Source organism: Varroa destructor, unplaced genomic scaffold (assembly GCF_002443255.2).
Source record: "Varroa destructor unplaced genomic scaffold, Vdes_3.0 BEIS01000002.1, whole genome shotgun sequence".
Taxonomy (NCBI): domain Eukaryota; kingdom Metazoa; phylum Arthropoda; class Arachnida; order Mesostigmata; family Varroidae; genus Varroa; species Varroa destructor.
This window is the reverse complement of record NW_019211455.1, coordinates 33,942,538-33,967,737: the sequence shown is the minus strand read 5'-3', so window position 1 is coordinate 33,967,737 and position 25,200 is coordinate 33,942,538. Positions and strand designations below refer to the sequence as shown.

At 37.5% G+C, this 25,200-nt stretch overlaps 3 protein-coding genes across 8 annotated transcripts in view; 1 reads left to right on the top strand and 2 right to left on the bottom strand.

Annotated features, from left to right (window-relative positions):
- LOC111243637 (endoribonuclease Dicer-L-like) overlaps window positions 1–12,625 on the bottom strand; it is a 29,263-nt gene extending 16,638 nt beyond the window's left edge. The window contains exons 1-7 of one of the 5 annotated variants that reach the window (XM_086978501.1): window positions 12,577–12,625; window positions 8,714–8,765; window positions 8,368–8,529; window positions 4,439–4,588; window positions 2,859–3,116; window positions 1,148–1,852; window positions 357–1,058 (exon numbers count right to left, since the gene is read on the bottom strand). In XM_086978501.1, the coding sequence (XP_086834627.1) occupies window positions 357–1,058; window positions 1,148–1,852; window positions 2,859–3,116; window positions 4,439–4,588; window positions 8,368–8,529; window positions 8,714–8,752 (2,016 nt within the window). In that variant the 5' untranslated portion in view covers window positions 8,753–8,765; window positions 12,577–12,625. Of the gene's footprint in view, window positions 1–356; window positions 1,059–1,147; window positions 1,853–2,858; window positions 3,117–4,438; window positions 4,589–8,367; window positions 8,570–8,713 lie in introns of all 5 variants that reach the window. The other 4 variants (XM_022789476.2, XM_022789475.2, XM_022789474.2 and 1 more) reach the window with 4 other exon arrangements.
- Window positions 12,626–12,861: 236 nt separating this feature from the next.
- Window positions 12,862–18,486, top strand: Vha44 (V-type proton ATPase subunit Vha44). Of its 2 annotated transcripts, none has more exons than XM_022789481.2 (5): window positions 12,862–13,023; window positions 14,898–15,044; window positions 15,732–15,875; window positions 16,221–16,895; window positions 17,293–18,486. In XM_022789481.2, exons 2-5 carry the CDS (start codon window positions 14,916–14,918, stop codon window positions 17,488–17,490), a joined length of 1,146 nt encoding a protein of 381 aa, XP_022645216.1. In that variant the 5' UTR covers window positions 12,862–13,023; window positions 14,898–14,915; the 3' UTR covers window positions 17,491–18,486. The 2 variants fall into 2 exon arrangements, 1 of the variants encoding a protein (XP_022645216.1); XR_002670559.2 differs by lacking the exon at window positions 12,862–13,023 and having other exon boundaries at window positions 17,293–17,683; window positions 18,361–18,486.
- Window positions 18,487–21,773: 3,287 nt separating this feature from the next.
- Window positions 21,774–25,198, bottom strand: mRpL18 (mitochondrial ribosomal protein L18). Its single transcript, XM_022791897.2, has 3 exons — window positions 24,760–25,198; window positions 23,971–24,167; window positions 21,774–21,928 (listed from the first exon to the last, which is right to left on the bottom strand). Exons 1-3 carry the CDS (start codon window positions 25,013–25,015, stop codon window positions 21,824–21,826), a joined length of 558 nt encoding a protein of 185 aa, XP_022647632.1. The 5' UTR covers window positions 25,016–25,198; the 3' UTR covers window positions 21,774–21,823.
- Between the last annotated feature and the right edge of the window lie 2 nt (window positions 25,199–25,200).

The window sequence follows — 25,200 nt, the reverse complement described above, 5'->3', positions numbered from 1 at the left end:
CTCCACGAAATTCGCCCGGGACAAACGAAACCACGTGTGGTGTGATATGAAACGATTTACGTAACAATAGCCAACGAAATATAGGAGCATAGCACATTGTCATCATGGACGAGACATAAGTTAATCTATACCATTCACCAGAGTATCTAATACCTGCAAAGCCAAGCCCTTGTGAAGGGCTCCTAAAGCGCGTACTTTAATATAAACAATGAAAAGAAAAATATCTAATATAAACCGAATAGAGTTCTTTTATCACAAACGGCTTTAAATTTGACTAACTTTGAAATCATTATAAGTTCAAACTTAGTTCCCTAGTTCGGAAAATAGCTCCGAATAACCTGGTATCCAACACTCGCCTTTTGCAGCTCTTTCTGGGCCTTTTCATCGCTTGCAGTAAGCTTTAACCTATGCAACCTTTCAATACGTGGACGAGGAAGCAGGCGATCGGTAAGTTCGCCTGCTTTATGCAAACGTCGACACATTTCAAGGGCTACAAACACGCGCGCTTTGTTTTTACTTTCAAAAGGTTGTGGATTTGTAATACGCTCTCGCCAAAGTGGTGAAATCAGTGGCAACATCAGAGTACAGAGGAAGCCATCAGTTGTCTCTTCAAACGTGAAGCTAGGAAGCACGTCGGCATACGGTTCTGATGCAAATCCTTGGCAATACCGATACAACAAACTTACAGCACTTTGTGCTGAAATACGAGCTGCGCCAACAATGTAATCTGGTAGATCAGGATCATCTTCTAGCACCTTAATACTTTCGAGCAAATCAGGGGCACGACGCTGTTTTTCACACGCTCGCATTACCAGGAACTCAGTCTCCTGAAAACTGTTTATAAGGTTCTCGGTGTTACGTTGGCTTCGTTCGTCTGTGAGTACAACGTACAGTGAAGGCTTGGCACGGGCGCGACCCTTCGACTGGGTATATGAGCGGACATCTGGTGGCAAATCAAACCGGACTATGAGGTTACACACTGGTACGTCCATGCCCTCCTCGATGACTGACGTGGCGAATATCAGGTTGTAAATACCCTCGCGAAAGTCAGCCATTACCTGCAATAAACTGTAGGTGTGAGCATTCAATCTGTAGTACATAATTTGAAAATTTTAAACACCGTAGTTAAACAACAAAGCAAACTTACTTTGCGTTGTGCCTTTGCGTTCATTTGGAACGATTCGTGGTTGCCATCGTTTTTAAATGGGTTCTGGTTTTGCCCAACAATGAATGAACTGTTGATGAAACTGTATAACGAGTTTTTGGAGAGCTCATTCATCCATCGATAGAGCACGTATGCTGTCATACGTTCTTTTACAAACACAATTGCACACAAAGGCCCTGGCCCGCCTTCATTAGCTTCATTACTAGTTGCGGAATTGTCAAGGTCACGAAATTCACTCAAGATATCAAGTAACCGTCTCATTTTTGCTGGCAAATCCAACGGATCATCGTTGCCCAAAAAGCTGTAGATTTGGCGGAAGATTTTTTTCTTCGTGGGGGCATGCGTCTTGAAATCAGGCGGACAATCGGGTGCTACTAAGGCCTTTTCCAATTCTTTCTCACGAAATTTTAATAGCTGTTTGGTACAAAAAGAGCCGCAAGCTTCATAGAGCTGATTCAAGCCGGTTATCGTTCTACGGAATTCCTTGAAATCTGCGCAATCTTCCATTGAATTCACCAAGTCCTGATCGACGTGCAAATTGCTGTCTGGACTGTGGTTCGCAAAGACTGCAACAATTTCATGTGGTTTAGTTCCAAATACGTCCGTGCCAGTGACCGTTTTGGCTCTAGCAAACAAAGTAGCCTCGAGCTCACGAATTAGTTTGCACACTTTTATCCCTTCTCGTACCTGTAATATGTAGTTTTTTCGTGAAAAAAGCTATATATTTTTATTCAATAGATGTATTTCGTTGAAATATTTAAATTTGTTTAACTTATCCAATTAGTTCTCAAGGCACGTCTCGGTGAAATATCCTGGGGTACGCACTATGAGGGGATACAGTATGGAGAATGATAAGTGAAATTTGCATCTTATACAACTGCGTGGTTATTAGAGTGTCTTACATGGAATGAAAGAATCTCTGCAACGTTCGAAGAATTTTCTTTAAAACCAGACATAAGAACAAGGGAGCCTACGTCAACTCTAATATTAAATGCACTTTTGTCATAATTCTTTACGGTCATCAGAGTTTTCGTAGACAGTTGCAGGCCCGACTTTAAATGTTGAGTTCACCTTATGGGCTCTTTATCACGCTAATGCACCAGCCTCCACACCAATGCTACTATCTCTATTTAACCCAACGGTTTTATTCACCGGTCAAGTACCAGGTGACGTTCCTCTTCGCAATATTCAAAGTAGTCTTCGAAGGAAGTATGAGTTATTAGAAAAGTTACCGAAGAAAATAAGACCCATCTTAGGCTTCGAATCTAAAAAGACGCTTTGATAGATGGGAAACAAATGTTTGGATTGGACTATTTCAACGGGGCACAGGTAATGTTAAATATATACTTTTATCAGTTTAGAAAATCACGCTGGTCCTCATGTTTTAGCTCTGTGACTAAAACTTGTAAAATTGTTTTCAACATATTCCTATTTCTTCTTTAAGAAATCCCACTCGATTTGGGAATAATTTCAGATTTAAACAGTATTAAAAAGGATTTCATTTTCTTCTATAATATATCAAGGAACGTGCAGAATCCATTGTATGATACAACTCGAAAGCACTGCACCCTGTGCTGTCTAGTGATGTTTGCTAACAATCTAACTACGAAGCCGACCTTAGATTATATATTATTTGACGAAGTACTTACATTTACCTCAAAGAAGAGAAGATAACCTTTCTCAACACATTTACCTGTGCATTGATGACAGAAGCAGTAAGACCTAGTATAAGAGGACGTGACTCAGCAGGTATCTCTTTGTATATTTTCATTATCCCTACATACGGGTCATCTCCGGTAGCACGATGGCATTCGTCGAAAATAAGCACATTTACGCTTTCAAGCGACATGAATCCATGAAGTAACACGTTTTTGAACACTCCTGGGGTCATTACGAGCACTCCGTATTTCTCGAAATTATTGTTCCACTCCTCTGATGACCAAAGATCAACCTAAATCGTTTAAAATAAAAACGTGTGAGTCAAGCAATAGCAGTTTGGATTTTACAGAAATTACTGTTCATACTCCTTAGCAAAAATACTTCAAAACTGATCACAAATGCTACACATATTATGTATGTTTCAAGTCAATTCAAATAAACTTTATTCAAACATTTCAGCTTTATTAAGAATGTTTAATTTGTTAATCATATAAATCTTGTAACAATCAATTAAGCAATGCTGAATAGAATTGATCTTCTGATTTTCTAAAAGCATTCACGGCCAACCAACGTTACGTTCACCAATACCTTCCAGGACAACAACATTTTTTAATGCAAATTAAAAGTCAGATTTTGTTACGACGTTGTCGAATTTATATATATATATATATATATATATATATATATATATATATATATATATCTGGCGAAAACGATTACATTTTCTCATATCGTATGGAGCTGCTGATTACACTGTACAGATTTTTTACCTTGAAATAGTTGCAATGCAACAATAATATTTTAGAAGCTGGCTACACTTTTCACGTAAAGTACCGGTAACGCGACCCAACGATAGCATAGCAAGTGTTAACATGCCTGATAACGTACTTTTTAATTTAATTTTTAAGATCGTCGTTCGTTGTTTGAATTTACTGGTTTATCGCCAATACAGTGATCGTGTAGTATCATCAAGCCCATGAAAGCGGCGTGTTTACATTTTAAGTTTCAAACTTGCAGTTGCTTTTAAAAATTCATAGTAAAGGACGCTTTTGTTTCTTTCACCATGCTCATAAATGACGCTTTTTCATTTTTTTTTATCTTGAAAGTGTCGGAGCAAGTTTCTTGTTTCTCTACAGGGTTGCCTCACTTGATTGTCGTAAAACCAATGCTCATCGCTTGTAGCAATCTGACCCAAAAATTATATTGAATTCGCTCTGAAGCAACGAAAAACAATTGATCACCCGATTGAATTACACCCACATCTACACTTTGTGTACTTTTTCTATTAATGCAAAGCAGTTCTCAATGTAGAATTTCATACACCCAGTTCCTGACTCAAAACGGTAGCGGCAATCAAAAGCTCACCTTTGACCACTAAATCTATCTCGTCGTTGCTTAATAAAACAAAAAGGTAGCCTCGAACAGGAAGCATTTTTGAATGCACGAAATTTCTTGAACCGAGATCTTATTAACTGATCGGTAGAGCTGCGTCTCCAAAGGCGGCACAAATGTTTAATAGACATTAAAAAAAAAAAACAAAAAAAAGTAAAAAGTCCATGTAGCTTGGTCTTTCATTTTCGAGAAACTAGTTAACTTCATTAGATTTCAATTTACCTGCATAGCGCCTACAAAGTGGCCGACTTCAACTGAGAGATGTTGTTTAAGAACAGAGGCCTGCTGTTCCACTAAAGGGACGGTGGGAGCCAAAAAGATCGTACGTTTGCTGCCAAGATTTTCAGGTCCAGCCGACCATTTACCTGCCACCTGAAAAATTAATTATGCGCAATTTTTATTTCTAGCCAACAGCATAACCGTTAGAATCACATTGGCGGTTACAATACCATTCAGTTGCTAAAATGTATTATTCTCTATTATAGGTGCAGAATAATTAAGTTAAACGATGAATATTAACTAATAACATTGCCACGTAGTGGCTCTCTTTAATAGACTCATGCGGTAGAAAACCGCACAAAGCATAAAACGAATTATTAAGGAGTATGAACATCAAGGTTCAAGTACATATTCATTTCTCGCTATGACGAAACAGTTGTGCTACTACAACTAATGATAATCATATCTGTACTATTTTTTAAAAACGCTTGTAAGACTCTTTATACACTGCCTGCATGCCTTACGCAGAAGTACTTATCCGAAAGGATTGGTTACATCCTTATATACCTCTTTTTTGCTACCACTGTATATTGGTAGAATAAAAGTGTAACCATCGACACCTGTTAATGCTTATCGAGTTCGATCATTCTAACACCGTTAGTAGTAGTTTTTTCCGCTGGACCAATCGGCCTCTCAGACCCCCACTTCTATTCCTTTTCAAACTCGGTTTTCTCTATCATTTTTTTTCGGTCATATCGTTTGCTCCCATATAGGCCCCGTTTTCGCTCACATCTACGAGTAGTCTTTTTACTCAGATGTAATTCTTTTCGGAAACTTCCATACTTAGTAAGGATTAGTGTCAGGTAGTAGATAGCAACGCCATAATTCTTGTTGAACTATTTACTCAAGTAAGGGACCATTTGACGCGTTGGTTCCCTGATAAGCTTTTTGATGGAGTGTTGCGCTTCTTTACAACGGTTTTTCTATTTCTTACATTTTGTTTCTTTCCCTCTTCGATGGAGGTTGTGGCCAGTCATTTGCGGTGCTTGTGCTTCTTTTTCTAGCTTGGTTATAGATCTTTGTACAAGCTACGATATTAGCCACCCACTAGTATTTCGCAAAATACGTATTGGATTCTTTGTATGGCTCAGTGCTGCCGCTTTACAGGTTGCTCTTGGCAGGTCCAACTCCGCCTATGGTTAGACTAGGTTTCCCATGCTATCTATTTTTGTCCCAAACGTGTCCCCGTTAGGTCTGTGAATACTCGCTTCCGAATGTAAGGGAATGTGAGGAAAGCCGTGGTTGTAAAAAGAATCGAGTCTTTTATTTTTTTTTTCTCTGGAGTCTCAGTTATGATAACTGTTGCTACTAGACATTCACCTATGTACATTTTTGTCCTATCCTTAGTTTAACACACACGATTTTGACCATATCTAACAATATTATTTTTCCAGTTTCTTCTAAACCCGTAGTGATTGTTTCATTCCACTTACCAAAGTCAAATACTTTTGTCCCCGTTGGTATCTCAGAATGGTACTGAACATGACTTTCAAAGTCCTATGCAAACATCAAGTATACAACCAAGTACTGTCAGGAGATAGATATTTTGCAAAAAATTATTTCTTATGAAAAATAACGAGACTCGAGTTTAAGCTAGAAATTACAAACACCGATTTATTTTTTTTTCAAATATTATTTTGCGCATCATGTAGAAAGATTGAGTAGTTTCAGCGCTTAAATGTTTCTAAGTTTTATATTTTTCTATTGGGGTTCATAGGGAAACTTCATATTTTTAGCATCAAATTTATTTTTTTCCCATACATCGTTTAGCTTTTTACATTTGTCTGTCGTATATATATAGGATGTAGCACTTAAGTTGGAACAAACTTCGGCAGGTTGTTTCATGCGGGCAAGCAGGTACATGTTCAATTTTTGCTACTTGGAGATAGTCTAACTTTCCAAAACAAAACGACAAATCCACCATGGCAGAAAGAAACGCGTAGAGAGCAAAAATAAACTCTGACCTAGTCTATTTGCTTTGTACAAATCTCCCACCGAGATTCAAAACTTAAACTTTTCCTTACGAAACTGACGTTTACGTTGCTGCGTTCTAAGAGCTTTTAACAAATCTGAGGAAGATTTTTATGACGATAATTTTTTGTATTTAAAAGATTACAAAATTAATCAAAGTAGCTTAAAAATTATTCTTGATACACTTATAAGAAACTATTACACATATATTTTTAAATGCATGTGTGATGTTGCAGTAGTTTACAACTGATTAGATTATGTATATATATATATATATACATATATATATATATATATATATATATATTTTAGTTAATTCCAAGTTATTTCTGTCGCAACAGCTGGCCAAGCTGCTGCAAGGCTGAAATCCTTAATGGGAAGTTTAACAGCAAGTTATATTGCCTGCGAAACTAATCTTTTTTAACTACTTGAAACCTAAACAACAGATTAAGACTTTAAAGACAGCGCTGGGCGACCATGGTCTTAACAGTAAGGTGACCATATAAGGAGAATGCAATAGGCGGGCCATTGTCTGAACGAGATCATTTCCATATTTGACGCATAAGTAGATGCTTCCAGGTAGGTACTCGTCAACGGGCTCCTGTTTCGTAAAAAAGTTACTGCGGCGCTGCTGTGGCGCGATTTCAACCCATAATTTGTCGCTCTCGAAAGATTAACAGACATGTAAGCGTTCAAAAATTACGTGCACACCGAAACTTTCCTATTTGTTACATGGAAAATTTGGACAACTGTCATTCGGTTATCATCGCATATCTAAACTGTCGAAACTCAGTATTTCTTATTTAAAAAGTTCGTTACATGTCACGGTAGATGTCGCCATTTACTTTTGCTACTTCATTACCTGATTCAAAGAGGAAAAATCAAATAACACCTTTGCCCTACAAACCGCAGCACACAGTGGCTTATTTGTTAGTGAAGTCATTACTTGACACACACTGAGGTGCCCTGAACCCTATATTTTCATTTATCCCTAACTTTGTTTCTTTACATAGCCACTGAGCTAAAAACGAGCTTCATCAGATAAATTATGGCGTTAAGCAAGTCGTAAGGAAACGGCTTATGCTTTCAAACCTTACTAGCTCGTGATGGTCGTGGATCTGTTTTTGAGTTATATTCTGTGAAATCGTAGCTTGACACGCACTATTAGAGTACTCTGAGCCTCGGATTTATTTATGTTTACTTAATTACATAACCATTCAGCTAAAAACGAGCTTCATCGTAAAAAATTATGTCATTAACTATTAGGGAAGGAGTTGATGCTTCAAAATGTAGTCAGTACATAACGATGCTCGTGGTTGTCCTAGATCTATAATTGAGTTACATCCTACAAGGACGGGAGTACGCCTCTTGCTTCAGAGTGCACGATATTTGATTGCTCTTTTCCTATCACTTGCCTTGTTTATATTGGCTAAACAATATTTACCAAAATGCTTACATTTTTTTCGAGATCTGACGCTAACTCTGTATCAAGTCCCTTAAACTAACTTCATACCGCAATGCGCGTATCTGCCAATGGTAAAGGACGAAAAATATCGACACCGTGACAGCGCTTTACGGTTAGTATCCTAACAGAACAAGTATCTTCCTTATCTCTTATCTATTACCTTCCCTGTCTGCCACTCAGAGCAAAAGTTCTCTACAAGCAGGGGATTTCTTACAAGTATTATCACAAATATCTGATCCGAAAACCCAGAGTATAACCATTAAACCACAAATGCTTCTTATATCGCTACAGGCTTAAACCTGTACCTGAGAATGCTCAGTTAAGTCCAATATAAGGAGTGAAACTAGTTAGATGAATAAAACTAAACATACGTTTATTGTCAACAAAGAATGAAGATACGATACTTTCGAAACAGAGCTAGTTCTTGATAATGTACCTGATGTTCGAAGTGCTTGATAAGCAGCACAGAGATGAACGTTTTTCCCGTTCCGGTGCCTAAGACTACAATGGTGTTGTGTTTCTTGGCGAACTCGAACATCTCCAACTGGTAGGAACGAGCCTGGTCTGCTTCCAGGCGACGATTCGTGGCTGCCATCTCCTTCGGTTGAATGTTTTTGCATAGTTTAGATCTATTTTACCTAAAAGGTACTTGGTTAGGTAAAGCTAGCTTTAAAATCAAACAGTATTAACTATGCATGTGTGAGACTCGAACGCGTAGGTCTAATAGAAATATCCTAGCTAGTATTTTTCAAAAAGTCAATTAGCATTAAGCATACACTTACGGGATCTGCAGCACTTCTCTGTGTCAACGGATATTTCATATACCGACTTCACCTTGAAATAAACAGTGCGCAAAGAACAAATTCAATGTGCATACCGACAAATATAACAATAGGGAAAATCATAATGGCGATACCTCCGCAACAACAACATTGTTCAAATATAGTTGTGAAGTATATTATTCTTGACGCGTCTTTTATATCAAGTGCACATAATGCCTCAACAACGATTCGTCAGAACCATCTAATTATATTTGAAATCAAATAACTATTATTTTGAATAGCAACATGAGATTCGCTCAGATAAACCTTTATATATGTCAAAAATTCTAAAGCAAAGAACATGCTATAATACTGAACAAATATCTAACGGATGAACATTTATTTTTTCTTGGTAGTGAATCGTGCAAATACACCATCAAAAAGAGAAAAACCATTTCCATCATAATTTAAAGTATGTCTAGGTCGAGCACCCTCCAAGGTGTGAGATTCACGATGTTGCTCTGTATACTACTCGCCAGATCTCTAACCATGCGCTTTTTGACAAAAGTTTGACATAATCATAGCAAATGATTATGTCAAACTTTTGTTGACGATCATGTAAATTTGATCAATTTTCCATCCCAGTTATAGTATGTGTGATACTACTACAAGAACAAATGTGCACCTAGAAACCAGAAATTACAAGTACCGAAAAAAGTTCTAAGTATTTCGCACAAGTCGAAATCATAACCTACAGTAAAATGCCGCTATACGGGAATTGAGAATACGAAGTTTAATTATTGTATATTCGTCGAGGTATATGAATTTCATTGACCAAATCAAAGATGTTCTAATAGTTTTTAGGTCAGCCGAAGCCAGGTGCCAAACAAGTTTGTAGGAAAAAGTATGAAAATATAACGAAAAGTCTAGACGGCTTAAACAGTGACATCTTAAGTACCGAACATGAATACCGCAGGTAATGTAAATCCCGTTTTGTCTAAGACAGGCGTAGACAAATAAACTTCTAATCTTGCAATTTAAAATACTCGTAAAACCGATACTCAGACAGCATGATTGTAATGACTATATGGCGTATACCGTTAATTAATAAAACTATATTACAGCTGGCACATGTTTATGCCCATAATTAATAAGAGGAATGAAAAAATGAGTACATTTACTAATAATTATCATAAGAACGTCACAAGAAACATCGTCCTCTATAAAATAGAGTACTTATACTTAAGTTTATCTATCAGTAAATTAAACTGAAATAGAAACAAGTTCTATGAAATCCAAATGCACTTATCATACATTAGCTATGTTTCGCTAATGACACTAATCTCACTAATCACTATTTTTTCGTGCTCCTTAACTACTTGGTACTACAATAGAAAACAACATATGTATCTTATAAAAACACGGTACTAGCAAAATTTAGTATTAACTATCACAAGCAAATCCGGTAAGCTTCAAAGTCGAATAATTTTTGAAGCAGTTAAGCTAAAGGGATGCTTTTTAATGTGTTATTAGTATTTCTTTGCCTCTAACATCCTTGCTATGACGTTCCGGTAGCTTCTGGATAGCTACATACTTCGCATTCGTTTTCTCATACGTAGCACATGCCCCCGATGTCTATTGCAAGTACCGCTTCACCTTACGTCCGAACCTATTCAACTGCCACCACACGCTTTTCTCTCTATAGCGACGCGATTCTTTCGCTTGATCCTCCTCCGACTGATGTAGATTGAACCACGCGTCCTCCAAGACTTCGTCTACGGCAATCATATACCGCAGACGGATCTTCTTTTAAGTCAAGTTCTGTATATTGCACGTGAAATACATTACACGCATTTTTCTGGGATCAATTCACGGAGGATCCATTTTTTATTTATTCCGAATTTTCAGCACCTGCGTTATAATTTCGAGATACGTTATATGTACAACGCTAGTTTTAGCAGACTGAGCCATCAAACTCCAAACTCTGCTTTTATAAAACCTCGCTGATTGCGACAGTGCGTTTTCGTTTGGATGCCGATGTCTGGTCACTACCCACTATCCTGCAAAACTCCAATATCCTTTCATAAAATATTTGCACCACTCACGTACTGTGAATTCGCTTAAGGCCTCGCTAAATCTTTTCACCAATCTTCGATGGATTTCCACAGTGCTGTGGCCTCTAAGCGAAAATTTGAGCACTGAATGAGGACTTTCGAAACTAATACATACTTACTTCTAGATTTATTTCTCTTGAAGTAAGCTTCACCGGGTTCCATCCGCAAGTTTCTAGAGATTTAAATCTTTGTCAGCTAAATTTTATTGTCTAGCGGCGCGTTATTTAATTTCAACTACCGTACAATTTTATGCTATAAGATGCGCTACGCGCTTGCTTACATAACGCCGCGCTACAAAAACAGTTTACGATCCCGTTAAGCTAACGTATGGCACTCGGATGTGTTATTCAACATGATCTAATTAAATTACACCTATGTCAAACCTCTGACTGATTTACCGCGGTTTATTTGGCACCAGACTGCTGCGTACGGGTGTCCTGTGCTAGGCTACATTTAATTACAACTTTAAAAAATTGGTAAAAAAATCTTAATTGATTCATCTACTTATTCAAAATTGGATTACGTCATTACTGGCTTACAACGAACACCAGTGCTTCAAAACACCTTTACTAGTATCTAAGCAAACTGTCGGTGTCACCTCGGGTAAAAGTTTTAATCGAATTAATTATAATACCATTTGCCTTCATAGTCAGCTCCTAAAGTAATATTTGTAACAACTGTAGCACACCTGGCTGGATCAATAGTATAACTCAAATGCAGATAATAGCCAGCGCGGAAACAAAATTTAATAAGAATACTCGCTGAAAATCTCAATATATAGTTTCATAAGAACAGCCAGCCGCGGCATTTCTTTGAGCAACACTTCTATATGCGTAAAGAAAGTGTGAGAAAAAATAGTCTCTTCTTGTCCATGAAAGCCACAGTACCTAATTGTTAATGGCATCATGCACACTAGACAGCTATACACATTTTTCCATACAGATAAATAATATAGCTAAAATATAATATATTCAAACTGCATTCAGGCATTTGTGGCACTAACGATAAACATTATTTGTAACGGATGAAATGGGAGTCAATGGCAAAGGGTAGTGTATTGTATTTAGCGGTAGATGGTAAATGGCGTCACCCTTTATTACATTTGTTTTTCTTATGAACTATACGAACTATCCATCTTTCAAAACAGTCGGGCATTATGCAAAACATAAAATAAAATCGCATACATTATATACGTCATACTTGGGCTTGAGATTGAACGAGTAATAAGTAACATGCCAAACAGGGTACCAGATTCATAAATTCGTAAAAAAAATAAAAAATCACTTAATTTACTTTAGGTTCTTTACAGCATAGACGTGACGGGAAATTTGTAACATAGAAGCAGATACATTCTAAAGATTACGTATTTGAATAATGAGATTAGTTGGATCAATAAAAGACTTGTGCTTGATCACGCTTGTAACCCCTTCGAAAAAAGCAATTTCAGTACATATGCAAGATTCATTGTCATTAAAGTCTTGCGACTTACCTACATCAATACCTGTCGCAGATACTAGCAGAACCTGCCACTAAAATAAGCGCTACGCTGAAATTTCTAAGAACCGATTGAATTAGCTAAGCTTCTGGCTAAATATCCCGTATCTCAAACCTGCTCCGTCAATGGGCACAAGTTAGTTGCAAGGCTCGAGCAATTTCCTTAGGTAGTACATGCAATGTGCTACTTACAAGTTATGATATGACAACCAAATTTAAAATTTCTTAAAATAATGAAATATTATTAACGCAAAAACTTTCTGTAGACATCTATACCGATGTTCATCCGGTTGCAAGGAACTTATTTATACGCTTTGAAGCAGACGATGTAATGAGTTCGAAATATCCACTTCATAAGAAACAGCACATAACAGCTATACAACCAATATAGATTCACGAAAGAAGTCTTGTCAGTTTTACCATATACATAAAAAGCTCACCAAGTTCTAGTTAATTGTAAATAAAATATAACAATAAATGTATTTTCATATATACTATATTTACTAAGAAATGTAGTGGTAGCGCTTACTGCGCCCCCTGGACAACACGGCAACAATCGACAGATAGGCAGAAATCATGAGCGCGAATGCTCTGGTCACGGGACTCGCTGCAAATCGAAGAAGTGGAAGCACAGTAAGACCGTGAACTCAATTCAACATTCCAAGTGCTCCGCGATTCGAGCTGCAACCTCAAAAGTCATCGAGTGTCTATTTGATTGACAGAGTAAGTTCACTGGTTATTGCTTTTTTATAAAAGAGTTGAGAGCTTCGTCGTTGGTTCAGCTTTGTTATGCATTAATAGTATGTTACAGGCTGTGGAGTGTTCATAATCAGTGCTATACTATGTGTGTTTTGTGATCCGTCATTAGCCATACTATGTAGTCAGACAGACAGTTACTCGATCATGAACCTTTGTGGATCGTCTCCATACTTTGGGTCAGCAGTATTATCATGACAACGAATGAAATTCGTCGAGCTTTGAGAGGAAACTTCTCGGGATGGGCATTAGCTTGATCGGTAACATAGTCATAGGGTACTATTATTACGACGGCTGATTTACGAGAGTAACTTGTGTTGGCCTAAGGAATACTGTGTACTGACCTTATGTCGTCAGTACACCCCGTCACATGTTCTGGCTGTGTGGCGGTGTCGGAGCAGTGGAGTAATCTCCTTCATGATAAAAAAATTACCCTAATAGGAAGCATATCAGCTGAAAAAGTAAGGCACCGTGATAATCTGGCTACGTAGGATTGAAATCCAAAATTCTAGAGTGTGATTTTAGCACGTGATGTTATTCTTGAAGTCAAAATTGCGCCAGTCCAATCGTGAATATTGTAAATTAATATTATATCTATGGAAAGACATGTATCTATTCTTTGTAATTAAAGTAATTCTCTAAGTAATAATAGTTTCTATAATTTGTGTAATAGACAATGCTTTATCGTCGATAAAATATTATGAAGCAAACTATTTGAAGAAGCAGTGCGACAAATTATGAGAACTGTTTGTATCAAAAGTACTGGAAATAGGCTTCATGGTACGTAAATAAGATTTCCTCCTCAAATTCTACTGATTGCACTGTAACTATTAATGGTAGATGACAATGAGGCCTCTGCCACAAAAGACATTTAGCATTTAACACTTAACATTTTAACATTTAGACATAGATGGTAGAAGGAACCTGGCGACTGTATTATGAAGCATCGGCTATTTCACAAATTATGAGATACTATTTGTATCAAAATTACTAAAAATGGGCCTCATGGTAGGCAAATTAGAGTTCGTCCTAAAGTTTTACTGACTGTACTATAAGTATTAATGGCAGGTGACAATGAAGCTTCTGCCACAAAGGATATTCAACTGTGAAGCTATTAGACTCGAAGGAACCTGGCGACTCTATTTTTCATTACAGTTCATTCACTAAGCACGTTTAGTACTTTGATGGATTGAGATATATTTTTTGCTATAAGAAAATATGACCGTATTTTGTGACAAATAATGTCGAGCAGAGGCAATGTTTTTTTAGGTTTTTTCGGAGCTGCATAAGGAAACTTAACGTCAAGATTTATAATCAATATATGTTGAATGTCCGAATATCGTTGGCTGATTACTTCGCCTCACCTTCACAAATGTGCTTCAGAACGTCGGCGAAGAAAAGAAAGTACACAGGACATTACTCAACTATGTTTTCAATGATTAATTCATTTCCTTATGCATGTTGTATATGCAAGCCATTTTTACGTACTTACGTACGTGACTGTATTTAGTGCATGAAATATCGGCGTATTTTCGCCAGCGTTTTTACGTGCATTCTCATCCGCCAATGAAATTCGCGCAGCACTAAGTAGTGTCGAGGTTTCGCCATTTTAAGTCAAGCAAATAGTTCAAGAAGAGCATTGACAAGGCTGAATGTGCTTATGGAGAAGGATTATTAGGAGCGAAGTGTGTATATCGTAGACATTTTAGCCAGGTTAACGAAACTGTTAATTATAAAATTAATGGTCTATTATTGGAGGACATGGAATTTTTCAGAAAATTACATGTTACAGGGCGTACTTTTCAACTTAGCAGCTGCTATGAGTAGTTTTGTTTTCACAGGCTATTCCTGCGACTACGATGACCGAATTCTGGTTGATATCGGCTCCAGGGGAGCAAACATGTCAGCACACATGGGAAAAACTAAATGAAGCAATAGGTCGAGAACAGCTTGCAACAAACTACAAATTCAATCTGCCTGATCTTAAGGTAACTCGAATAGAACGAAAAAAAATCAGTATTCACCCGGCCTGACCTTAGTAAACATATTAAACGTAGGTTCAAAGCTTGCATGAATTTGGAACAACTGTGTAATATTGTTTCAAGAAGTATGATTTGTTCAGTGCAATTTTCTGCTTCATTAGAAATGCGAGCTTTAATTTGTATATTAATACGGTGGGCAACTAAATACAATTAGTATACCTAGGGTGTCTAATAATGAAAATGAATGTGCAATATCAGCCCTGTCAGCAATTTAAAGGTTGTTCATATGCTAAGTCAGCTAAATGGTAATTAAAAAAATTATAATATTTGCAACGTTAGAAAAGGGCTCATTAATTTTAATTCTGTTAACTGTAATTCAATCATAATTATTCGCACCCTTGATATCTATTTAACTCCAAAAATGGCCAATAAAGTATCAATAAATAGACCACACTTTGGGCATTGCTTGTTATTGGCTCTGTAATACTAATGTTAATTTACTCGATGGTTATTTGGTTTAAAGGCTATATCGCTTTCGTATTTCGAGCACGGTTCAGATATATGCATGTCAAGCATTTCTGATGTAAACATTCTATGCGATCTGAATGAAAAATAAGACGAGGTTCTTTTCACAGAAGCTTGTTTCGTTCACGTATAACAACCATTCGTTTCATATTGTTTACTTTTTCAAAGGTGGGAACTCTGGATCAACTAGTTTCGCTATCTGATGAACTGCAGCGTGTGGACCAGTTTACAGAGCAAGTTACTCGTAAGATTGCAAATTACCTTGCAGATGTGTTCGAGGATCAGAGAGATAAATTCAGCGAAAATCTCAAGGTAAAAAATTGTTTCGATTGTTCTCAGATCCTTAACCAGTTGGAATGTTTTAATATAGTAGAGTGAAAAACCTGGTTTGTCAGAAATACAAAATATCCAAAATATTTAGTTATTACTTCCATACGTGTCATTAAGCTCGATGGACACCAAGAGAATATTGCCTTGCGTAGCATAAATATTGTTCTATAAAACAATGTTTTCAGCCCATTACTACAATTTATTATTCGTTTCACAAGATTTAGACCTCCATTTATTCCATCAGTTAGGTCCTGTTCAGACAAGCCTCACTTTATGAATTTTCGTGTTTGCTGTTGCGCAATCTCTACGATCGGAATACCGATCTAGGCGAACGGAACGGATTTGGTGCTTTACGTCAAACGGTTCAGCTGGGACGTGGCAAAATATCCAAAGCATCAGCCGCTGCCCGCGCTAACCCAAATGATTAACAAGCAGTTGGGGATGATCGACAGTGAGCTCAAGACACGCTCGTCAGGATACGACACGCTAAAATCCAATATTCAGTCGTACGAGCGCAAGCAAACAGGGTCCTTACTTGTGCGCAATCTGGGAGATCTCGTACGAAAGGAGCATTTTGTGCTTGGTTCCGAGTATCTGGTAACGCTCCTTGTCGTTGTCCCCAAAGCGTTGTTTAAGGCATGGATGGAGAACTATGCAACGCTGACAACTATGGTCGTCCCAAGAACTACGCAGCTTGTACACGAAGACCAAGATCACGGATTATTCACCGTAACACTTTTCCGCAAAGTTGTCGATGAGTTTAAGACTCAGGCTCGAGCAAACAAATTCATTGTTCGTGATTTCGAATATAACGAACAAAGCATTCAATCAGGCAAAGATGAGCGTGGTCGAATGGAAACAGAAAAGAAACGCCAGCTTGCGCTACTCATTCGCTGGTTAAAGAACAACTTCAGTGAGGCTTTTATCGCTTGGATTCACACTAAGGCACTGCGTCTCTTTGTCGAGTCGGTACTTCGCTATGGACTACCGGTTAATTTCCAGGTAAACTAATCACCTTCATATACTTTCCGAAAGGGCTCTGACTCGATGGCATGATTCGATTTATCAATTCATATTGACTTCACGGAAAATAAGTAGTTATTTTATTTATGGTATATTCACATTTAATTTGCTATTATTTACGCATACAAATATTATATTATATATTTTTAAATATATTATTATATAAAATCAAATATATAGGGAGATAATATTTGTGGTCTGCAGGGTTAACTATTTCTTCTTATAGGGCTTAGAACTTCGGAGATTTTTACAGTACAATTATGTACATAAACTACATGGGAACTTTACAGTACGTTTGCATATGTAATCTTATTTTCATCTATTACTTAATAATTTATTTATTACTAATCTCGTTTCAACTTTATTTTTATTGCAGGGTATGCTACTTCATCCTCAAAAGCGTTGTATGCGCAGGCTGAGAGACGTGCTGAACCAGTTGTACAGCCATTTGGATAACAGTGCTGCAGTAGGGCCCGTGGAAGAGATACCCGGTTTTAACATGGGGCCTTCCGAATACTATCCCTATGTCTACTTCAAAATAGTCATTGACTTCGCCGACGTTAAAGCTCACTAAAGTGTGTCGATTGATTAGATAGCTACGAGTTGTTATCGAATGCATGAAGTTATGCATCGAAAATTGGGCGATAAACTCTCTTTTGTCTAAGGCAAAAACAAGCAAGTCTGACACAGCGAGGAATTGCAAAATTAAAAAATTGCGTAACCTGCTAATTTGTAGTTCCAGATATAACGACAGCAACAAGTATAAGGTAACTTATGTCAGCTATGTCTAGCTAGTAGACGACAAAGTACTAGAGCACTAAAGTTAGATGACGTAGTGTTAGCAGCCGGAATAGTTGTCTCAAGTGTTTCAACTTAGAAGTTTCAAATTAAGTACATAATTACATGATATTTGTGTTGGATAATTTTAGGGGTTAAAAGATACATAATGTTGACTATGTGGAAGGTGTGGAAAACGTATTTGACGGTTATTAATTTGATGTGATGTACGTTGACGGTTATTAATTTGATGTGATGTACGTTGATGTGATGTCACGAAGGCCCGCCCTATTAGGCTTGACTGAGTATGAGCGAGTAAGCAGACCAGCTATTATGTTATGTCTAAGCTATGGCTGCTACTTGGTAGTAGGAATTATCACAAAAAAATAACGATTTATAAGATCGTTAATAATCTAGTCGGACGTAGTTTTGGTTGACTAATCAAATATAAGCTTGAGGGTGTTATTGCATCAATATTGGGAACAAAAAGATCAAAAATAGTCGCGACTCAAATTATCAAGCATTCCATTTTACAGGTGAATAAACAGCAGTTTCAGTCCAGTTATTTTTTGTCTTCGTGTTGAACCAAAAACATGGCGGTACAACGATAAGATAAAGCAAAAAAAAAAGTGAATAACTTACTTATTTCCTGTTTTCTTTTCCCTAGCAATTTGATGAAGTTTGTGGTTTTAACCCGTACACCTAAGCGCATCGGTGTGATACTCAATCGGAGTCTATGAACTACAGAGAAAACCGCGTTGTTGACACAATAAATCGCGTTCAAGTTCTTTAATTGGTAGATGCGTAGTCATTACAATATCAAAGCACAAAGCAGTCACCTTTTTTATGACTGTCTTACAAACTTCTTTCACTCAAACATAACCTATTTATAGCTGTGCATCAATTAATAACAGAATAAGTTAAGATTGTGCATTGAAAATTGTATCAAGAACTGTATCAAGAACTTAACAGACCATACATTTTTATCGTCCCGATTTTTAATTGAGTTTGCGATCATACAGAACACTCAAGGGTTCTGTGTAAAATATAGTGATTGAAGACGAGCCCTATGGCAATGGGCGTTTAACTTAGATTGCCAAACTTAGATAGATTAGAAAGCTAAGTATGCAAAATCTAGAGAATACCTCCTTTATCAAATATCCATTCGACTAAGGGCATTCGTTAACCCTTAAATGAGTAATATCTCCTGTATCAATATCTATTCGACTAAGAGCATTTGTGAACCGAAATGAGTTTGCAAGCACAAGTATTTCCTATTTGTCGCAGCTTCCATAGAACAGTAAACTTACAAGCTTTTATCCCGATAAGGCATATTTTATGTGATTTTATTCACTGCATTTCGTAGCTCTGTCGTTAGCTGCCAAAGGTCACAAACGGATACTATAAATTTTTATTCACAAATCGTTCAAAAACAAACATTGCTGAAGCATTGAATAGTATTTCAGCTAACACAATCATTTCTGATGTTTGTGATAAATTATTTCACAATGGTTTATTATTTCTACTTTTCTAGAATTTTTTTAATTTGAGACCTCTTGATCCTAGATGACTTAAACGTTATTTGATTCATACGCAAATTAATATTTAAAGGTTAACACTATGTACATTTATGACAACTTCAGTAGGGGTAGTACCCTCCATTGAAATATATTATTTATACTTTCTATTCTTACGACCTCCTGCGACTTAACACACACTAGTTTTGAATTATACGTATAAATATATACAAATATAGAGAGCTCGAGCTCTAGTTTATACAACCTACAGCATTTTATTGTTTGCTGTTCATGCAGTTGCACTTGTATCACGAAGCAGATTGCACGTTTGCGACACCAGCTTCAAGAATTTTGATTTCACTTTTCCAAATACCATGATGACTGATACTAAAAATTAGCGACTAAACGACGGCTTTGGAATCATTCATTTTTATAAGTGGCATCCACCAGTAAGTACCAGGAAACAGCGCTATTGACCGCATTAGTTTCAAAGTTATCGCTTAACGACGAAAACTAACCTTGGCGTGACAACTGCACCATAATTACAAAAAAAAATTCGCATTATTGTGCTAAATATTATAATAATAAATCTTATAGTGCTGAAGTGGCTTCTTCGGATGATGCCACTACTCGTCTCATTTTTTTTTTAAGAGTGGGTAGTATTATTGACACACAACCGAGCACCACTACCAAACCTTATCTGGGCCGAGTGTGGGGCTCGGCAAGGCTCAGAAGACTTAATTCTGCCAAGAGCACTACCCACCATTAATTTGCTATTCCTCTATTATATTTTATTCCGAACCAACCTTTAAAATTATTACGAAATGATTCGCCAGCTTAGCGAGTGAAGTAAGTACGTAGCAGAGAGGGTTGGAACCTTTTCGCCTTGTTTGCAAACCCGAAATACATGACTGCGCGCTTTGACACTCCCAAGACCAATGTCAACGTCTGTTTTATCGTTGTCATTCGGAGCTGCTCTTTGCAGTTTGTCGATACCATTTTTGTTTGTGGCTCACATATGAATTTGTGTTATCATTTGTTGGCAGCGATTACAAATACCCAGGAATCCTAAGAACTCTCGATCATCACTCACAGCGAGTCCGTATCTCTTCCCTATTCTTTAAACGCTTTTAGGTGTAGCAAATTTTAGTAGCTATTTTGTGACCGTCTGGAAGGAAGGCTCAGGTTCTTTTAGAACTTGAAGACTAATAAATGCACCGCGAAGCTTTCTGTGGATGTTTTTATTAGGCTTGTGCCTTGAAAGTGGACGTTGAAAAGTTTAGCCCGATGTGGAATTGATCTCCCAGAAATGAAGAGCCTCGAACATTCCGACCAATGACGGTGCGCTTTTCAGCCACCACTGTTCTTAGCAGTGCTTTAATTATGATATAACCCACTTACATGACATATAATTGTTTTCCATAAAACCGCGTTCCAAGTCAGAGAAGGGATCTTGAATCCGGTAAACATACCATTGTGCACAATAGTAATAAGGTCAGGCCGCTTTTAGTAGAAGCAAATATCACTTTTCTATTTAAAAACTCGCAAACGACATCCGATAATGTGAATTCTTTCTAACTTGCGGAATTTAGATCTTATTATAGCACATAAGAGGCTAGTTACCCAACCAGATCCTTTTTATGAATCAATCTGAATGTCGTCCATAGAGCCAAGCCATTAAATTTGCGTGCTTGTTTATCTCTTGTTTGTGTCTTGGCTGGTTATGTCTCGGGTCTGTCCATGGTACCATCACATAGACAAGCTTCCGTTAAGCATAGGCTTGGTTCAAGTTCAAACCTAAAACCGGAGAGTGCATAGAAGTAATCGTCAATCAGTCAAGTGCCTATAATGTTGGAAGGAAGTGCCCAAGTCACACATCGGCACGCTCGAGTGAAATGGTATTTATCCGAAGTTTATCAACGTCAGAATTACAGAGCAAAGTTTAATGCGCTGCATTACTAGCGATTTCGTCCTATCCTTATCGTCCAGTAGATAAGCCGACTGCAGCTGGTTCTGAAGTGACAATGCTCTCTATAATAAACGTTACCTCGTAAGTATTTTTAGTGGCGTTGGAAAAGACATACTCAGAGGCGAAATTCGTAGCAAAGCAAATACTTGTATTGTCTAGATTTATCGACAGGTTTGCTTTTGCTCATAATAGTGTGGCATATAATGTATGCGCCCCATTCGGATACAATGGCATTTAATCAAACATCACTCGTGCCGGAGCCTGAGGTTCAACAGAAGCGTATTTTGAAAAAAAAACCTGCATGCAGCTTAATTCTATTATTTTTGTGTGGCAACTTCTTATTTCAGAGCTGAGTTGCTTCCTCTAATTTACTTTAAACTACCTAATCCCTTGATACCTTTTTTGAGCTATGGCGGATACCACCTAGATTACACCGTAGACTTTTCTGTGCTCAGATTCGGGTTCTTTGACTAACCCAACGGGCTTTCCAGAGCGCGCCGTATTCTATCGTCGTATAATAGAAACAGGCGTCGTCTATAGCACCTATAACATTCTATTGTTATACAGTATTATTATAGATTAATGAAACTAGACTTTTAAGAAAATTGTAGTTTTTATTACTTTATTTTAGCTCAGACATTTGTTTATCTGTACATGGTAACAAGAGGCCTATCTTCCGTTTCATTCAGATCGCCAGGCTCCTTTAGTGCGACACCCTCTTTCGAGAACCCATCCAGTAACGACTGAACCTAAAAATTAACGTTAAAATTATTGAAATAGCTCAAGAGAGGGTAATCGCTTGCTTAGCTTCTTTACTTTCACCACTATACTTCTTTATTGCAAGATTTAGGCAGGCCCTGGAAAGCAAAGGTGTATACAAAACTCCATAGAGAACATATAAAATTATATGAGTCACTTATCTATTGCAAACTTTGCACAATTTAACCTTTATTCAGTTTATGATTTCTAGCTTTTTTTAGCTACAGCGTATATAGGTAAAGCCCTTTATTTGTTCTTGCTATGTGTAAGATGCCAACAGCGTCACTTTCTTATATGATAGACTGCTTCCACATATTCATAAACAAAAACTATCTAGTTGAGGTTACTTATGTTTCTGAGCATTCTTAAAATCGTTTTTTTGTGTAGTTCTTGTATAAAAAATTAAGTTACAACAGTACCCACATGTTCACACCGAGCTCAAAGAATTTAGAAACAAAATAGTTGGAAATTTCATTCCTGAAGCTACTAAATGTCAGTGGTCAAACTTTAGCAAAATTAAATATCTTGCTGTCTACCGCCGGCTTGTAGCTTTGAAACGCTACGCACTCAGCCTTTTTTCCTTTTGCGTCTTCTAATTGTAACGGAAGTTTTCAACTCCAGACGCACTTCACAAGTCGTTAAGGATCAACAGGCATCGCGGAGTCAGCACGGCCGCTTGTAGCTATTCGACATATCGAAACTGTCTTCCTTAAGGTCATCTAAAGCGCAACGCGACACATAGAACGGAACAATCTAAAAATCGACTTCAAGGTCGTGCTGTCCCTTCCTTGGCAGTACGTCTCCAAACTTGAAATGTTTGCTAGAGGAGTGGAATTGATTTAAGTATTTTGTGAAGCGGCAGACGCCGTCGAACATCGTAAGCCACATTATAAGCAGCGCAATTTGTTTACGCATGTAAAATTGCTATTACTACTAAATTCGATATCGAAAGCCGGTGAAACTTCCCGAAGTTGTAACAGGAGACGAAGTTGACATGTATAACGGGGGATCTGCTATAATAGCCTCCAACACGTTTCGCATATTAAAGTCACAAGAATGCATGACCGACTAAAATCACAAGAGATAAGCAGTGTCACTGGGATAATATAAAGTGAAACCTACGCCCCTATTTGTCAAGAGTAGAACGGGGAGATAACGTTTCGGAACGCGAAACTAGAAATATTTCCGTTTTTCTTTAGCTCAGTAATTACATTTAGCATAATCCCGATTGCTAACAGATGGATTATGTACCATGCGGAATGCGCGTAAAAATCATTCTCTTCAAACATTCATAGACAAATCCTTCTCAGAGGCTCTATGTTGTAGCCTTGACTATTCTTTCTTTATTCAATTATAGTTGCTCTGCGCATGGCACAATAAATAACCTATTTTTGCCGCTATTTCCTGTCTCCTGCTCCTACTGATGTATACTAATATTCAGAACAGCCGTTGTAATTGAAGTTGAACTAAACGTAGTACAGGACATCCACTTGTCTGCTAAAAAACGGGAGAAGGATTGTTGTCGTAACGGTAACCATTGCTGCACACAAACGGAAATAAAGAATGCTCGTCGATCTTGTTGGTTTACTAGTGCTGCGAAGGCAGTTGCCGCTGACGACTGACTGATAATATTGAGCACAACTTTTTTCTATAAACCGTCGATAAGAAATAGAAAAAAGAAATAGGTGCGAATAATTACATTAGGGTGTTTGAAGAATAGAACAGCCCTATGGTTTTAAAAATACCCCATATGAGCTGGAGGGCAAAATAGGTCAAGATATGCCAATACCCCGGAAAATCACGTAAGACTTCCACTAACACCATTTGGCTAAGAAACAGCAGGACAGTGTGTTGCATAGAAACAACGATAACAGAATACATAATATTCATCACACTTTTTAACCAAAAAGTGTGATACTAAATGTATGATGTGATTATATACTAAATAACCAATTAGTATAAATGCGTACGTTCTAAGCTTGAAAGCTTTATTTAAACGTGAAGGGTATTACCACACCTAAATTATCCCTACCTTCTTTGATGTCTTTTTCTCCTCAGGTATATCAACGTGGACAGCTAATACTCCCGCTTCAAGACAACGGCGGGCTAAAACGCGGCCGACTGCAAAAGCCGCACCTTTATCAGCCGTTGACACGAGTTGCTTTTTAATTCCCCATTCTGTAGTGGAAGCTTCTGTTACGCAGCTGCCACTATTATGCACCACTTTGCCTGTAAGATTGTGCTTATTTTTAAAATTAAATGGGTAATATTTGCCTATGCATAACGCGGTTCCTGTTGGATGTTTCAATTATTAAATGAAATTTCGAGCTATGCTATAATGCAAGCTACACTTGGCTTTAAATCTTCGAGCGAAGACAATCCAAAAAAATGCTACATTTGTATATGCCTACATTCCTTAAACTAACAAGTAGGAATTTTATTAATTAATAATTAGGAATTTTAGCAATACTTATTTTAAGATATTATGATTTACGAAATGAACTACTATTATGTTTTCCAGTCCGTCTTTTGTCGATGCGCTGTGTCAAGCAGTCCTGATATATACGTTTCGTAGTAAGTGTTCTTTATAAAACGCGGGAATATGCGTATTCCAATATACACAGTAAGTTGGTTGAGTTGGCACTGCCTAGCAATAATTAATTTGTAGTAAACCTCATCCTAAGGGTGACACTTATGCAACCAAAAAGTGGTGGGGACAAGGTAATTGACGAAATCCATTTTACAGGAATCGTACTATAATTGTAGCTGATTCGCTACCAGAGGAGTTACATTTTTGTATTATGCAGAGGTCTATACTGACCAAACACATTTCTTTTCGCTAATTGGATTTCAAGCCGATACCAGTAGGTTCTTGAGGGACGATCCCACTCCCAACCGACAGGTTTTCGAGCGAGAAGCATCTGCTCTAGGTTTCGCGGGTTGCGATTGACGAATCGAGGGTTCACCTCAAAGTCGTTCCTGGTCGGTGATCCGATCGAAGGTACCACTCCAATAGAAACGTTGCGCGACGCAGGAACTGCATACTTGCATTGAATGAAGGAACGTAATTTTAACATGTTGCACGTTATTTTTACTACTTAAAATGTTGATCGTATGCGCAAGTCTGGATACAGAGATTATCCGAACCGGCCATGTCTGCATTACTTTTATTTTCGTGTTCAGATTCCCGATAAGCAGACGACTCCGTAGAAAAAATCCGCACATCTCATTTTGACTAGGTTAACATTTTCTAAAAACTATA

What these genes read in the sequence shown, in the direction of transcription:
- Vha44 (XM_022789481.2), top strand. Translation starts at nt 14,916, where the DNA reads ATGACCGAATTCTGGTTGATATCGGCTCCAGGGGAGCAAACATGTCAG. An exon ending in AATTCAGCGAAAATCTCAAG is followed by an intron (nt 15,876 to 16,220) that starts GTAAAAAATTGT and finishes ATACCGATCTAG; the next exon opens with GCGAACGGAACGGATTTGGT. An exon ending in GACTACCGGTTAATTTCCAG is followed by an intron (nt 16,896 to 17,292) that starts GTAAACTAATCA and finishes TTTTTATTGCAG; the next exon opens with GGTATGCTACTTCATCCTCA.
- mRpL18 (XM_022791897.2), bottom strand. Translation starts at nt 25,015, where the DNA reads ATGTTAAAATTACGTTCCTTCATTCAATGCAAGTATGCAGTTCCTGCG. An exon ending in AGCGAAAAGAAATGTGTTTG is followed by an intron (nt 24,168 to 24,759) that starts GTCAGTATAGAC and finishes ACAATCTTACAG; the next exon opens with GCAAAGTGGTGCATAATAGT. An exon ending in AGAAAAAGACATCAAAGAAG is followed by an intron (nt 21,929 to 23,970) that starts GTAGGGATAATT and finishes GTTAATTTTTAG; the next exon opens with GTTCAGTCGTTACTGGATGG.